Source organism: Phascolarctos cinereus, unplaced genomic scaffold (assembly GCF_003287225.1).
Source record: "Phascolarctos cinereus isolate Bilbo 61053 unplaced genomic scaffold, phaCin_HiC Scaffold_4;HRSCAF=312, whole genome shotgun sequence".
Classification (NCBI taxonomy): Eukaryota; Metazoa; Chordata; class Mammalia; order Diprotodontia; family Phascolarctidae; genus Phascolarctos; species Phascolarctos cinereus.
In genome coordinates, this window is record NW_027555847.1 from 308,350,503 (window position 1) to 308,362,527 (window position 12,025).

Consider the following 12,025-nt stretch of genomic DNA (forward strand, 5'->3'; position numbering starts at 1 on the left):
CAGAACATTAATGTCACAAAGCTAATTCTTTCTCTTGCTGAATATGTACCCCTTAGACTAAAAGCAAAGAAGCCAGCATATTCTATCCCAAAACTTGGGCCCTTTATATGCCATCAGGAGTTTATTTTAAATGAGAGCAACATGAAACACATGAAACAAAATTATATGTATGTATGTATATATATATATATATACACACATATATATACATATATATATATATATATACACACATATATATACATATATATATATATATATATATATATATATAGAGAGAGAGAGAGAGAGAGAGAGAGAGAGAGAGAGAGAGAGAGAGAGAGAGAGAGAGAGACAGACTTCCTGGAAACTTTAGAGCACAAAATAAATTTACGTTTTCACTTTCATGTAAAATGACTTCTTACTCAAACAAATGACTGTTTTTCACTCAATCTTAGAATCACGGGCCTGGAAGGAAACTCAGGGATCAAGTCCAACCCTCTTACTCAAAGAGCAGCATAGTTTAAAATGTTGTTATTCCTTATGCAAGTAACTTTTGTTGAGAATCAGCATGTCCAGCATTAGGACCTCTCATATGTAGGGCCTGTTCCTCTTAGGGGGCTCTAGTGGCTGTTTATTCAAAATGAGACAACCAGTCTCTTGAAGGCTGCACGGCAGCTTGGTGTGTTCGCAGTTGCTGTCCCACTGTTCCCAGTGATGTCAGGTTGCCCAAGTTGGTGATTCCATTGAGTCTACTTTTAGCATTCCTTCTGCCCACCCTCCTCATGGCGGCCTCACTTCAGTGCTCTGTACAGCAGCTGCTGAGTTAGGCGGCTGTCATCCATCCTTCACACACATCCAGACCATCAGAATTAAGTTGCAGCGAGCATTGCTTCAACGCTGGTGGGCTGGCTGCACTCCAAGTCCTCATTGCTGGTAAGGCTCTCTAAGCTTTTGATGTTAAATATGACTTCTAGGTGATGCTGATGAATCTGCTCAAGAAACCAGATGTGTTGCTTGTGGTAGAGACTAGCATCCTGGTAAGGAGAAGGCTACACTGTAGGGTTTGAGACTAATGTTGAAACTGTCGTAGCACTGACACTATGCTTCGAATCGATTAGAGTGTTCAGTTCTATGGGGCCAATGGAAATATTCAGCCATACATACAATTGCCATCCTACATTAAATTCAACACGCATTTATTTATTAAGTGCCTCTCTATGAGCAAGACATTATGATAGCTGGGTCTCCTTCAATCTTATGCCAAATTCACTGAGTTAGAGTGAATATGGAAAGCAGTCCATAATCTCTTGCAGGCCATACTTTTAAAATATTATGGTCATTGTCATTTATCCATTCCTAAATCTCAAAAACTTTTTTTTATAATTAATGAGTCTAATGGAAAAATAATACTGCAGCATGTTGAACGCTGCATAGTTGTGTTGGAGAAGCATAGAATATTATTGATCAAAAGAACACTAGAGGTCATCTTAGCCAACAATGTGCCCAGTATAGGAACCAATCCCACAACATGCAAGCTTAAGTTGTCCAACCTCTTCATGAACATTTTGGGATGGAATGCACTACCTCATAAGGTGGAGGCAGAGGGATGGAGAAGCAAAGAGGAAAAGTATTTATATATTACTTGCTATATGCCAGATACTTTGCTAAGTGCTTTCCAAATATTATCTCATTTACTCTCACAACAAGCATGGGAGTAGGGTGCTGCTCTTATACCCATTTTAGGATTGAGGAAACTGAAGCAAATAATGACTAAGTAACTTGCCTAGGGTCATATAGCTAGTAAGTATCTGAGGTGGAATTTGAACTTGGGTCTTCCTGATTCCAGGCCCAGCACATTCCATTCACTTTGCCAGGTGCTGCAGTGGATGGAGTGCTGGGTTTAGAGTCAGGAAGACTCATATTCCTGAGTTCAAATCTGGCCCCAGACACTTACTAGCTGCGTGACCCTGGGCAAGTCACTTAACCCCGTTTGCCCCAGTTCCTCACCTGTAAAATGAGCTGGAAAAGGAAATGGCAGACCGCTCCAGTGTCTTTGCCAAGAAAACCTCAAATGGGGTGACAAAGAATGAGACATGACCAAAATGACTGACCAACAACAAGAAGATACCTCTGTAATGTGCCCAATTCCATGTGTAGACAGCTCTCGTTGTTGGAAAGTCCTGCATTATACTAAGCTATATAATCTACCAACCTCTAATTTCCACCCATTAGGTCCTATTCTGCCCTCCACAGGTGACAGCATGGTGGAATGAGTGGACGAGAATAATTTGTTTCAATGGTCACGAAGGTGGCAGAAGCAGGTGCTGCGGAATGCTTCAAGCTTGGTCAGACACAGAAGATGCAAGGTCACCTACTGCATCTTGGGCCATCACCAGTCATCCTGACTTTTGTCCTCTGATGACTCAAGAAGAGAAAGTGGTGCTGACGACTTTGCGCATCTCTGCCTCACTTGAATCCAATTCATGAGCAAGTCAAGACATTACCTGTGATGTCCTGGGTCTTCTTCAAAAACAAAGGATTAACAACAAATTTTGGACTCCAGAGCTAAACAAAGAAAGTATAATTCCTCTTCCACATGACATATCTTTAACTATATTTAGATTGTTATCATTGAGATTAACATCCAGCTTCCTAGTCTACTGTTTCTAGAATGGTCTTTTTCTTTTGTAGCTTTTTGAAAATTGTTCATATCTAATCTTTTAAAATCTCTGTCTTCTTTTCTCTGTGATTTGTCAAAGATTATAAACAAGAGGTTGCATAATCAAGTTTTCAAGTCCTTTTAGTACCCTGGAATGTCTTCTATCTGGACTGGAGAAATGAATTTATTTACAGTAACTGGGATTAACTTGTTATCTTTTTTGCTTGTCCAGGTCTCCAACTCTCTTTTAACTCTGGTTGTTCAAGCTTTTTAGGTCAAAGAAATTGCCTTTTGATGGAAAATGAACCAATAGGAGTTATTTCTTTTAGTTCTCCAATAGAGATGAGCATATTTATTCTATTCTATTCTATATGCTAGTTTTTAGCTCCTAGGATCATAGGTTTTAGGGCTGCCAGTAAGGCCTCATGAAAGGCATCTAGCCAAACCCTCTCATTTTATAGTGAAAGCAATTGAAACCAACAAAGGTTAAGCAACTTGTCCAAGATCACACGAGCAGTGACAGCGACAGTATTAGATCACCAGCTTTGTGACTCCAGTTTGTGCACCCATTTTCACTTTGCATATGCCTTATTTTCTATAACTGATTATAAATTCCTTGAGGGCATGGACTGTCTTGTGCACCTTTGGATCTCCCACAAAACCTAGAATAGTACCGGGCATTAGCAGGCATGCAATACAGATTTCTTAAATTGCACTGACCTCTCCTTGCCAAAACCAGCCACTATCACCAAAGTATTCATATTCACGTTGTTTTACCAGGCTGGCTGTTGTTGCTATTGTTCAGTCATTTTTCAGTCATGTCTGACTCTTCGTGACTCTATTTTTTTTTTTTTGGCAAAGATACTAGGGTGGTTTGCCATTTCCTTCTCCACCTCATTTTCTAGTTGAAGAAACTGACACAAACAGGGTTAAGTGACTTGCCTACGGTCACACAGCTATGAGAGTCTGAGGCCACATTTGAACTCAGGTCTTCCTGACTCCATGCCTGGCACTCTATTCGCTACACCATTTAGCCGCCCTTCCAGGCTGGAGATGGATTTTAAAATTTCAGTTTTGGAATGGAGTTTTGCTCCATTCTCTATTTTAAAACAAAGAATAAAACAAGGTAATCAATTAATTGGACAAGGTACTTCGGTCTAGATTCTAAGTACACCTGTCAGCAGCAGATATTATCCCCATTATGAATACCTGTTCACTGTAAAAAGGAGTAAAGTTTTTTGAAATTTCACCATGTTTCTTGGCCCTTTGTGTCCCTTTGATTTTGTCAAATATAAACAACTCACTAAATTTAGGAAAGGAGGGCCAGATCTGTAATCAAGACCCAATTTTGCTACTTACTAGCTGTGTGCCTATTGTAAATTTATTATACTTGGCTGAACCTCATCTATAAAATAGGAATGATAATACCTACCAGGCTGTGGTGAGGAGCAAAAAAAAACTATAAATGGAAATATTTTCTATTCAACTGAAGAAGCACCTACTATGAGCACCTACTATGTACAAGGCACTGTGTGCTAAGTGCCGAAAACACAAAATCAAACATAAAACAGACCCTCTTTTAAAAAGGAATTTAAACTCTACTGGAGGAAAAACAGTATGTACACAGAGAAGGAAGCACAAAATAGATTCAGAGTATTTCTGAGACAGAGAGGAGGAACCTCTAAGTGCTCTGAAGCATTATTATCAACACACACAGAAATTATCACAATTTCTTTCAGGAAACTTTCCAACTTTACTCTGGGCCTAAGTAATTCATAGGAGTTACTAATAAGTAAGATTGATTAAAGCAATTTAAAGTGGTTGTCTAAATTTATGATGAAGTACTTTTCTATATAAGAAAGTCAAGGTAGTAAAAAAAAATTTGTTAACCCACAACTGTTATCAATTTTTTGCAAAGCTGACAATTTATACTGATACATTTCTCAAGACATCGATCAGTCTCTATAGTTGTTAACAATGTCTCTCATAACTACTTGTGGGTAATCAATTAAGGAAGAACTTCCAAGTGATAGCCTATAAAAAATCTGATGTAAAAAGAGATTAGATTTTGTGCAAAGTTGCACATTTTTAGTTGTATTAAGATTAAGACATGGACTTCTTGGTCATCAATGAACACCTTTTTAGATGGAATATCCAGAGAGAGGAAAAAAAAACATTTCTCCAATACTATCATTATTCATATTCATAGACAATGGGGCCCAAACAGTCACACTTTCTAAAATTACCCAAGAATAACACAGCAGGATGTGTTACATGGAAGGGGTGCAGAAGCAGCAACTGCTTTTCAGCTGCCGTCAGACACAAATGGTTACTATGGAGATAGCCAAAAGCTGGTTAGGTGAAACCTTTTTTTACTACTAAGAAGATGAGTTTAGGCTGCTGGACGTACCTATCCTTATTCCCATGCTTCAAAAAAACAAAATGAATTTTGGAGGCACATTAGCAACAACAAGGGCTAAGCTATTACAGAAACAGCAGCAGTAGTAGTAAAGGCAGTAGCAGCAACAGCGACTGGCATTAACATAGAAATTTAAGGTTTGCAGAACACTTTATCTTTGTTAACTTATTTGAATCTCATGACCCCATGGGGTAGGTGCTATTATCATCGTCCACATTTTACAGTTGAGGAAACAAAGACAGAGAATTTAAGTGACTGGCCCAGCTAAGGTCACGCAGTTGCAAGTGTCTGAAGGAGGATTCTAACTCAGTTCTTCCTGATCCTAAGTCTCAAGTTCTATCTACTACACCACCCAGATGCCCAAAGGCAAGGGCACAAATTGCATGATTCTACAGAATATACTATCAAAAAGGCATATACAGGTTTGATGCAAGGAAAAATTGCTTGATAATTAAGTTGTCCAAAAGTGGAACAGAATGCCTTGGTAACAGGTTCCTCCTCACAGTATGTTTCCAACAAAGCCTGGATAATCATTTACTAAGTGTACTGCAGAAAGAATTCTTGTGCAGCTAGACATATCCTGGGAGGCCCCTTCCAACTCAAAGATTCAGTGGCTGTAAACTGGGTCTTAACAGTGCCAGCTCCTAATAGGGTTCTAATGGCAGAAGCAAGAGAGAACCTTGCCTAAATTAGGAATTCTCTTAACACAGTTAATGGAATGGGCTGGAACTGACCCTTGTTATTCCAGAAGGCAAGGTGGTCCATGTGTGCAGAGAAGTTCTCCAGAATAAGTATGGCCTAAAAGAGTCTGTCTGAATTAGAATCCAATGAAAGCTCTAGAGGACCCAAAGCCTTTCAAGTACTCCCAGGGTGAAAAGGACATTTAATAGGCTCTTATTTCCCCTGACAGTTCTGGGTGGCAAACTACCGGGCCTTACAGCACTTGTTTCAGGAAAAATAAAAATGTAGTCATTACCAGGTGAGGTTATTGATACCTTTCAGGTTCAGTCTGGGGGGGTATTCACTTTTGGAAGCTAAGATCTTATACTGTAATTCAAAGAATCTGTATGCTATTCAGCATAATTTTGCATAAGCAGTACTTCACTATTGTCTTTCATTAGTTTCCTTCCAAACTACCCTCAAGAGAGGGGGAAAATTTCATCCCCCTAATTTTAGTCAGTGTGAAAAAGGGTGGTAGAGGCTGCTGTGATATAAAACTCAAACAGACATGGTAGGCTGTATATTGTCTAAGAAAAACACAAATTGGCATCTGTGTTGTATTGTATTTTTATTTATTTTGTTAAACAAATTATAATTTAATGACATTTTAATCTGGTTCTAGTTCTTTCAGGAGTTTTGGAGGCCTGCCAGCAGCTAGTTTGCCGCCTCCAGCATAGAGGAAAGATAACCTAGCTACAGGGCATGGGTATGCACAAGGGAAGTTAACTCAAATTGATCTCTGTTGTTTACCAGTTTATAATCTTAGTCCAGCGCCCCATAATGCAAACAGGTCTTAATAAAATGCATTCCTTTTGCTCATTATTCATATTAATTACTTAGATGTTATTCATTGGTGGAATATATCCAATTTACTCACTAAAAATGTTTGGACCTTAAAATGTTCAGTTCTTACTGAAATCAATCAAGTACTTATTTAAGCACTACTATGTACCAGCTGCTAGGGATACAAATACAATGAAACAAAGAAGTCCTACTCAAAATGAGCTTATATCTAACAGAGGAGACAGTAAGCATAAATATAATCATATAGAGAATAAACAACAACAACAATAACAACAAAAGAATAAAGCCAAAGAAATACAAAGTAGTTAAATGCAAGGAACTTTGAGACAGAGGGCACTAGAAGTCGGAGGGGACCACAAAAACTTCATATAGAATGTGGCACTTAAACTGAATTTGGAAGGAAGAGAAGGATTTAAGAAAGAACATGAGGGGAGGGAACACATGCCAAGATTGGGCCAGGCAAGGACAGCATGTCACGTGTGAGGAACAGAGAGAAGGCACTTTGGGTGGGTCGCAGAGTGTGGAAGGCGTGGCAATAGGACTTTCATTCCTCTGGCTTAGCAGATGATTTTTAAAAATTTTAATTTCTGATTTTACTATAAGATGATAATCTATCCTTTTTGTATCCAAATAGGTTCATTATTCCTAACTTAACTAGAAAAAAAGTATATCTCATTATTATTAAAAGATAAACGAACAAAAAAAATCTGTTCATAAAGAGGTTGCCTAGCAATTTATTGCAAATTACTCTACCCTTTCTTTAGCATCCATAGATAAAAGTAAATGAAAGGTTTTCTTGAATGGGAGCTCCAGATTCACTAAGTGACCCTGGGCAAATCACTTAACCTCTTTCATTATCCAGGAAAGGGATAATAATGCATACTTAACTCAGGAGGATATTTGGGGATTTTAATAATTAATCGAAGGCACTTTACGCAGTGAGTACTGCTATTAGGTTGCACATGTCTAATCTGAAGAATGATTTATACAAAGAAAGAATGAATACATTAAGTTCTCTCACGTCCCCTCTCCTGTAATTTTCTCCCCCTTTTCTTCCTTCCCCTCTCTTCCTTTTTTCCTCTTTCCTCTCCTTTCCGCTCTTTCCTTTCTCCTCTGCACCTCCTTACTGTGGGGGGAAAAAGTCCAAAGCAATCTGCAGGCTATATGATAAATTAAAATATTTGCTAGTCACCTAAAGATGAATTCTGCCTACCTAATCCATATTTTTATTTAGTAAACTGAAAGAAGACCCACTTTACATTTTAATATATACATTTCCTGCTCAGATTTTGTAGAATCTATTTTTTAAACCAAGTTCAAGCACTTTGGATCTGTGTTTCATTTCTTCTTGGCAAACTTCAGCTTCCTAATTTCTTATATGAAAACCAGAAGGAAAGGGACAGTTAAATGGCTAATAAAAATGCTCCTAATTCTTTTACATCAAAAAGTTCTTGCAGAACAATATTCTGATAAGTTAAATGTAAAGATATTAGAATCAGAGAACCACGGAATAAATTTATCTCTTGAAGAAGATTTGAGTTAAAAAAAATTACAGAGAACAATAAAATATAAGACTTCAACTAAACATTGGGGAAAACTCTGAAAAGTTTTGCCAAATTTAAAATAGCAGAGTTTTACAAGAAGAGTTACTCTTTACAAATTGTCTGCACACATGAAAGAACCTAATTCTATTGCCCCCAGATATAGCTGTGTATTTCCTTTTCAAGAAAAATTTCCATTGACTTCAGAGAGAGATGTGATGCTCTGAAGACAGAATGAGAGCCAGACTTATTGCATTTAACCAGTATTCTGAGAGTTTATATGGAAAGGAGCACAAATTGTTTTTCTCTGGGAGGTTTTTATCACATTTGATCATAAAAGGATTTATTTCACATATAAATGAGGTACCAATGTAAAATATGCATACCTGTACCATAAAAAGCAAAGTAACTTAATTTCTATGGCAGAGGATTTGGGGAAAATTGAGGGGTTTCATGCAGAATCCAATATAACCCTATGAATGTCTAATACTTGTCATTTTGGGCTCAGGTCAATTAATCAAGAATATTTTAAATGTCTTTTATAGATTTGAGGCTGTACCATCTAGTTCCATGATGACTTCAGAGATTTCTCTTGGGTCCAAAGTTCTAGGTTATCTAAACTGGCCCAAGATAATCGTAGATCTCCAAAATACTGGGTACTTCAGATTTAACAAACAACTCCAGCAAGTAATGGCCCCTTTTACATGAGGAAACTGAGGCCTAGCTAAGTGAGATTAAAGACCTTACCTGCCTGGGGAGGGTGGAGGGGAGGAAGGGGGAGAAAAATTTTCAACTCAAAAGCATATGGAAGTGACTGTTGATAAATCAAAATAAATTAAAAAAAAAAAAGAACTTACTGAGTGGTAAGCAGTAATATCAGGTGACTCAAGCTCAGGTCCTTAAAAATTCCACATTTAGAGTTTTTCCCAATGGAACACAGTAAACTATAGTATATGTCTTTTGCTTGGTCAACAATACACTTATGTGTGCTCAAATTTGTTTATTTTATTCCATTTATGGGTTAGTTTCTTTTACAGGTAATTTTTTAAAAGGTTAAGAACTACTAGCTTTATTCTCAAAACACTGAAGTTCAAATTCTATATACTTATTTTCAAGCATATTGTTGTTTAAAGTAATGTGCTAATAGGTATGAGGACTGGACTTATGATTTTACTAGTATACTCCCTGATTGAGGAAATTTCCTCTACCAAAGTAGATTAGCATCTTCTCTGTAACTTGTAAATCAGCTTCTAACTCCGTAACTTGGAGTCTTAGAGAGTTGCTCAGAGTTCTAAGAGGCTAAATCTTGCCCAGGGTCAGCAGCCAATATATGTCAGAAGGAACACTTGAACCTAGGTCTTCCAAGCCTTGAGGCTAGCTCTATGCTGCATCTACAATGCATTAGAAGACAGCACTATATTAATAAATCCAAAAAGGGAAACATACTTTGTTCTCACCTGGAACTACTTCAGAAGGAACAGGTAAATTTTCACTTTCCTCATCAGTACTTTCATCATAGGCTGACTCTCTTTTCTTACAGCTTTCAGTATGGTCTATAGATTCCCTAGGGACAAAGAAAGGGGTATTAAAATTCATTCAACTACCTTGGGTCAGATTTTTATTTTCACTTATTTATTTATTTATTTGTTTTTGTTAGGCAATGGAGTTAAGTGACTTGCCCAGGGTCACACAGCAGATTTTTTAAAACAACAAAATTAGTGCATATATTTTATGCTAAAAAGCTTCAGAAAAGATCCTAGGAACATAATTCTGATTAGATAAACACATAAACCAGTTTTATAGGCATATATATATATGTGTGTGTGTGTGTGTGTGTGTGTGTGTGTGTACACACACACACACACACACACACACTCACTATGATCATGCCATCTTACAGGGGGGAAATATCAATATTAATTCTATTAATATAAAGATTCTTCACTAAAATAAAATACACCAAAAAAGTGGTTTGATGCTTTTGGGCAATTATTCTCTATAAATAAATCTTGAATACATTTTCCATTGGCTATTATACCAGGTCAATACATGCCAAAACTTGCCACTTATTGAAGAGATTTTGCAATACTTGCCACCTAACTGATGAAAAAGTCATATGTGTTTCTTAAGTATTGTTTTTAAAATACTCTATGACCTACAAAAGATATTAAATATTGACATTAAAAACACTTTTAAAAGAGGGAGGTCTATTGTACAATAAGAGTGAAGGTTAATAGATGAACAGCTCAAGGGATGTCATGGTATTCATGAATTTTTTTTAAAGAAATGTTTAATTGATCCTGTATTCATGAAATATTAAAAGAACCCAAGAAAAGCCTCTAGCACATTGGTTAGATTTCTTATAGAAGATTCCCTTTAATATGAACATGGGGAAAATATATTTCCAAGAATGTGAAAAGAAACTGGACTCAAGGGTAAGGAAAAAAAAAAGCAACTTGAAACCTGAAGATGAGTAGAGACTAAGAACAAGAAATTCAACTTTGAAAAGTATTTTTTTCTCTTGAAAACAATATGAACAATATGATAATATTCACAGATGGGGAGAGAATAAGAAAAAAATTAGTACCTTACTTAACCAGGTCTTAGAATATTTCAGAAACAATAGAATACTTATCTTATGAGTGAAGTGGCAATAATTAGCAGTGCCCATTTTATCAGTGTCAATTTTAGATACATATGGAAAGATCAAATGAACTACCTAAGGTCATGAAGTCAATAATCATCAAGAACAGAATCCCTGCCTCTTAAATCCTAATTCAAAACTATAACACTTACTAGGTTATTTGAGCCATGAACATTATTATTGAAATGTTAAATAGGCTAACATTCATTAAGTTTGAAGAAATATAATTTAAATATACATATTTATCATCCAGTAATGGGATATCCAATTATAAATGCCAATACCTTTCATCTTGTGTGTCCTCTTCTGGTTCTTGGGCTTGTTTTAACAATTTATGCAAACTTCTAATCTTTGCTTTCTTTTCATTCAGCACCAGAACAAAACGCTTATAAAGGTCTGCCTCCAGATTTTCTTTAGCAGTCACACATTTTTCAAGACTAAAATTTAAAATCATAATTAAATTCTTACTTATTGGTCTTCTAATTGAATAATTTCAGTGAAAAGATATAAGAAAAACACATATCAAAATCATTCCCTCATGCTCATTGTTATTAGTATAGTTTACAGCAGAAGGCTCAAATGGTGTTAGAACACTTCCAAGCACAGTTTGAATCAAACTAAAATGTAATTGGGAAATATTTGACAAAATAAATAAAAATACAATAGGACATAGATAATGTTAATATGTGGTCTTCAAAGTCAATATGTATCCCACAGGGATCCTTATGCATGGTTTAGCAGACCCCATTTCTTTTTGAGTTTGACAGATTTACATTCTCAAGTAGGACTCACTGAGACTTAAATGAGAAAATGTAAGTAATGTATGCTACACGTCTTAAAGCATTACATAAATGGAAGTCACTATTATCTAGTTAAATTAGGGATACTAAATTCATTTTGTCATGTATTTCCTGTAATGATTGTGAAAATTTTAAAATGAATCTAAATAACTTAGCGTGAATGTCAAAAATTCCCAAATTTAGCCATTTCTTGGATTCATTGATGACAAATACACACACATTTATGAACTGAAAAGTCCAATTAAAAAACCAATGGATTGATATAGTTTTATAGTTTGGAGTGATATTAATAAACAAAGATGAGTAAACTGTTGAGGTCAGATTTGGGAGAGTGGTTTAGGTATGAAAGAATTCACTTAGACTTCTCTTTTAGTCGTTTGGAGCTTTAATACATGAAAGCACACATGGACCATTTACTGTAGCCATGGGGCTGAGTAAAAGGTGCTGATACTTGGG

At 36.3% G+C, this 12,025-nt stretch overlaps 1 protein-coding gene across 5 annotated transcripts in view; it reads right to left on the reverse strand.

The window, feature by feature from the left end:
- XRCC4 (X-ray repair cross complementing 4) overlaps positions 1 to 12,025 on the reverse strand; it is a 360,556-nt gene that overhangs the window by 151,060 nt on the left and 197,471 nt on the right. For 2 of the 5 annotated variants that reach the window (XM_021007891.2, XM_078153141.1), the window contains exons 5-6: positions 11,054 to 11,206; positions 9,572 to 9,689 (exon numbers count right to left, since the gene is read on the reverse strand). In XM_021007891.2, the coding sequence (XP_020863550.1) occupies positions 9,572 to 9,689; positions 11,054 to 11,206 (271 nt within the window). The remainder of the gene's footprint in view (positions 1 to 9,571; positions 9,690 to 11,053; positions 11,207 to 12,025) is intronic. The other 3 variants (XM_021007884.2, XM_021007904.2, XM_078153142.1) reach the window with 2 other exon arrangements.